Below are 4,546 nucleotides of genomic sequence, written 5' to 3' on the forward strand. Positions count from 1 at the left end.
CGTGCAGGGCCTGGGGCTGAGGCATTTGGGGGGCCCAGGGCCCCTGCACCCCAAGAGGCAGAAGCAACACATGGTCAACAGTGAGGACGCTGTAATGGAGCCAGCGCAGGGCCGGGCAGGGCAGGGCGTGGGGGAAGCCTGGGCCCTGTTCTGCTCCGCCCGCCCCCAGGCGCCCCCCGTGCACCCACGGTGGGGTCAGGTGGGGTCAAAAGCGAGGCTCAGACCAGGCCCTCAACCCCAAGGAGCTGTGGGACGCGGGCTCACGCATGGCCCGTCCCCTGGAGCCTCCTGGGGGCCACTCCCAGCGGAAGGCACAGAGGTGGGCCGTTCACAGGACTCTGACCCCGCCGTCGGGTTCATGAACCTTATGTTCGTGGCGGTGACAGAAGGCATGGTCGCTGCTTTTGTTCAGCAGCGGTTCCGCCAGGTCCTGTGCTGGGGAGGCTGGGAACTGAGGACCCAGACATCAGGCAAGGCTCCTGCCCCTTCAAGATGACCTTGAAAACGAACAGGATCGAAAGGAACAGAAAGTAGACTCCCCAGAATGGGGAGGGGGCTGAGCGGACAGGTATGTGACCTTGAAAACGAACAGGATCGAAAGGAACAGAAAGTGGACTCCCAGGAAGTTTGATGGGGTGGAACCTAGTGGACTTACAGGCAGAATGGGGAGGGGGCTGAGCGGACAGGTATGGGGACCCCCTGCAGTGGTTCTCAACCTTCTGGCCCTTTAAATACAGTTCCTCATGTTTCGTTGCTACTTCATCACAGTCATGTTGCTACTGTTATGAACCGTCATGCAAATATCTGATATGCAGGATGGTCTTAGGCGACCCCTGTGGAAGGGTCGTTCGACCACCAAAGGGGTCGCGACCCACGGGTTGAGAACCGCTGCAAAGGAACGAACCCAGGGCTTTCCCAGGCCAATCTCTTTTCCTCCAAACAATTCGCCCTTAGAGGAAACCCACGCTCCCCTGCATGGCTGTCTGTGACGAGTCAGGTCTAGCTTCTCTCTAGACCAGAACTTCAAGAGTTTATTCCAAAAGAACCCTGAAGAGGGGAAATGAGGGGCCTGCCGGGGTTCGGAAGGGTTCCCAATGTGCCGGAACAGCCCCGAACCCGGCAGGGGCCAATAAGAAAGGCTGCCACCCTTTCCGAAGAGCATTTCCGGAGAGTTCCGAAGGCGCCCGAGCGAGCCTTCGTCGGCAATAGCCGAGAGCTTACGGAGAAGACCGGAAGCACCGGGGCTTGGCTTAAAAGAGTTCACGCACTCAACATGTTCATTCATAAACATAAACCCTAAAACAAATGTTTACTGAGCGCCCATCCAGTGCGAAGCGCCCATCCAGTGCGAAGCGCTGGGTGAGCAGTCCTAGGGGAGAGGCCGCTGACGAAAGGGCTGTACCCAGTTGGAAATCCAGTCGTAAAGTTCCGGAAACAAACGAGCGGTCCCGGAACGGCGCAGCTCCGCGTCTGAGAACCCGCCTTCGGGTCTCCGGCCGAAGAGTTCCGAGCGGTGTGCGACGGGAAGGCGGAAACAGCCGAACGTTGCCGAGCCGCCTCGGAGGCGGGGTCGGGAGGCGACGCGCGCGTTCCCAGAGAGGAAGCGGAAATGCGTATCGGTATTAAAGGCGTCGCCCCGCCCCTTGCGTGCCTCTTTCCGTCTCCGGCTGCCGCAGCGTGAGGAGCTGCCGCCATGTCTGCCCATCTGCAATCGCCAGGTCCCTCACATCCTCCCTCGGTTGTCCTGCTGGGGCCCGGCGTTGGCTTAACACCTTCCCGCGCCCCTCTCCCCGCAGCTGCCGCCATGTCTGCCCATCTGCAATGGATGATCGTGCGGAACTGCTCCAGCTTCCTGATCAAGAGGAACAAGCAGACCTACAGCACCATACGTGGGGCTGGGACTCCAGGGTCGGAGGGAGGCGCTTTCGCGGGCTCCGTGACCCCCTTCCCCCGCCCACCTCTTCACGACCCCCATGCGTCCTCCCTTCCCAGGAACCCAATAACCTGAAGGCCCGCAACTCCTTCCGCTACAACGGGCTGATTCACCGCAAGACGGTGGGCGTGGAGCCGGCGCCCGACGGCAAAGGGGTGGTGGGGATCATGAAGCGGAGATCCGGTGAGCGTTGCCCCCGCTCGGCCCAGGTCGGGGCAGGGAGCTGGGGGCGATCAGTGTTGGGCGAGGGGAGTAATGCTGCCCCTGGGACTCCTGGGTCAGGGTATTCCCTCTGGGAAGCTGCTCCCCCCCTTGGCCATCCCGCCCTCGGTGGGCGCTGGCCGGGCCTTTTTCACTTGTTTTGTCCTCTGCAAAGTGGAGGAATTAACAAGATCTGCGCTCTATGTGCTGGTGGTGGTGGTTAGGATGAAATTACAGAGTTGCCCAGGAGCCGGTGTTTTAAGGTGAAAGCCTTCAAACCGCCCAGCTTGGGGCGGGGGGGGTGTCTCCATCTTGGTGCCGGTGGGAAAATTTAGGCACATCGGTGAGCCTCCTTCTAGCTCCCACTTGCAGGTGACAGGCTGGGTTGGAAACAGCAGTTTAATACCCCTCCCCCCATTCCTCTGTGGGCTGGAGGAGAGCATCCGCCCCCCTAAACTGCACGGTAGGCATTTGGGTGTCTTGGAGGAGCTCTGGGAGTTCTGAGTCGTGGGCGTCGGACTGCCACCACTTCTGTTCGTTGGGGTGGTTTTTAAGAGGAATGAGCTTTTCCCGGGTCCCTGGCGAGGCCAGATTCCGTTTGGGTCGGGTTTCAGCGCTCTGTTCCGTGTCAGCCGTGGCCTTGGCCTGCCAGCTCCTGATGGCAGGGACTCCTGCCCGTCCTGCAGGAGGAGGGTCCCTTCTCGGGGTCGCAGCCCCAGGGCACCCACCACCTGGCGCCAGGGGGCTTCTCGATGTCTACGCTCCTCATTCGGGTGCATCGGGTCCTAAAAACTTGCCCGTCTTGGATGGCCCAGTGGCCTTTCCCAGACTGTCAGGAACTAGACCGACCTGGGCAGTTACTGTGGGCCCTGCTCCGGGGTCAGTGACTCAGCCGTACCCCAGGCATGGAGGCGGGTCCTGGGCTGAATTCTGGGCAGTGGGGTCCGGACACCCCTGTGCACCAGGCTCCCCACCTCGGGCCAGCGGTGACTCCCCGTCAGGGCCAGGCCTTCGCTCGGCCTTTCAGACCCTTGCTCAGAGTGGGTGCCTTGATCCCGGGAAGGTGGGGCCGGGAGAGGAGGCAGCTGCCGGGCTTGGAGGGTCACTAACGGGCCAGCACGGTGCCGAGTGCCCGCCTCACCTCTGTGCCCAGGCTCGGGCGGCCTGGATTCCGGAAGCTGCTGTGTGTGTCTGACTTTGGACAGAAGTGCTCGTCCTATGTCTGCTCAGGAGATGGTGGGGGTTGCTGTGTCTCACACATAGAGACGGGGAGGTGCCTGTACAGTCCTGTGGCCTGGCCCTGTGGAGTGTCCCGGGAATCTTTTTCTTTTTAAATGTTTTTATTGATTTTTTTTAGAGAGAGAGGAAGGGAGAGCGATAGGAGATAGAAACATCAATGAGAGAGAACATCATCAATCAGCTGCCTCCTGCCCGCCCCCTGCTGGGGAGCGAGCCCATATCCCGGGTTGAGGCTCCGCCACTGAGCCACACCGGCTGGGTCAGCTTTTTTTAGAGGAAGGGAGATAGAAACATCAATGATGAGAGAGCCATTGATTGGCTGCCTCCTGCACGTCCCCTACTGGGGGGTCGAGCCCACAACATGGGCATGTGCCCTTAACTGGAATCGAACCTGGGACCCTTCAGTCTGTAGGCCAATGCTCTATCCACTGAGCAAACCAGCCAGCTGTCCCGGGAAGCTGTGGAGATGGAGCGGGCTGCCTACCAGGCGCTGGCACTCAGGTTCTCAGGATGCCGTTGTGCCCTCGCACCTGGGAGGGCAGGAAAGGCCGAGGCCACCTCACTGACCCTTCGCCCCCCTAGGCCAGCGGAAGCCTGCCACCTCCTACGTGCGCACCACCATCAACAAGAACGCCCGGGCCACCCTGAGCAGCATCCGGCACATGATCCGCAGGAACAAGTACCGCCCGGACCTGCGCATGGCCGCCATCCGCAGGGCCAGCGCCATCCTGCGCAGTGTTTGATATTTCAATCTCCCTCTCTGAAATAAAAAAAATACGTTAAAAAAAGAAAAGATTCTCCGAGCCCATGATCGGCAAACTGCGGCTCTTTGGCCCCTTGAGTGTGGCTCTTCCTAAGCCTTAGGAGTACCCTAATTAAGTTACTAACAATGTACCTACCTGTATAGTTTAAGTTTAAAAAATGTGGCTCTGAAAATAACCGTATTATTGATATTTGGCTCTGTTGACTAATGAGTTTGCCGACCACTGCCCTAGGAGATGTATCAGTGAAAATTCTGCTATGTGAGATGTCTGTATTTTCTTCGAGGATTTTTATGGTTTCACAACTTATGTTTAAGTCTTTTATCCATTTTTAGTTTATTCTTGTGTATAATGTAAGTTGATGGTTTAGTTTCATTTTTTTTTCATGTACCTGTCCAATTTTCCGAGCACC

The 4,546-nt window shown here is 58.6% G+C and overlaps 1 protein-coding gene across 1 annotated transcript in view; it reads left to right on the forward strand.

The window, feature by feature from the left end:
- Positions 1-1,606: 1,606 nt before the first annotated feature.
- Positions 1,607-4,546, forward strand: part of RPL28 (ribosomal protein L28) — a 21,956-nt gene continuing 19,016 nt past the window's right edge. Inside the window, exons 1-4 of the mRNA XM_006772227.2 lie at positions 1,607-1,695; positions 1,807-1,885; positions 1,993-2,116; positions 3,956-4,110. Coding sequence (XP_006772290.1) covers positions 1,694-1,695; positions 1,807-1,885; positions 1,993-2,116; positions 3,956-4,110 — 360 coding nt within the window. The 5' untranslated portion in view covers positions 1,607-1,693. The remainder of the gene's footprint in view (positions 1,696-1,806; positions 1,886-1,992; positions 2,117-3,955; positions 4,111-4,546) is intronic.

This window comes from Myotis davidii, unplaced genomic scaffold (genome assembly GCF_000327345.1).
Source record: "Myotis davidii unplaced genomic scaffold, ASM32734v1 scaffold326, whole genome shotgun sequence".
In the NCBI taxonomy this organism is placed as follows: Eukaryota; Metazoa; Chordata; class Mammalia; order Chiroptera; family Vespertilionidae; genus Myotis; species Myotis davidii.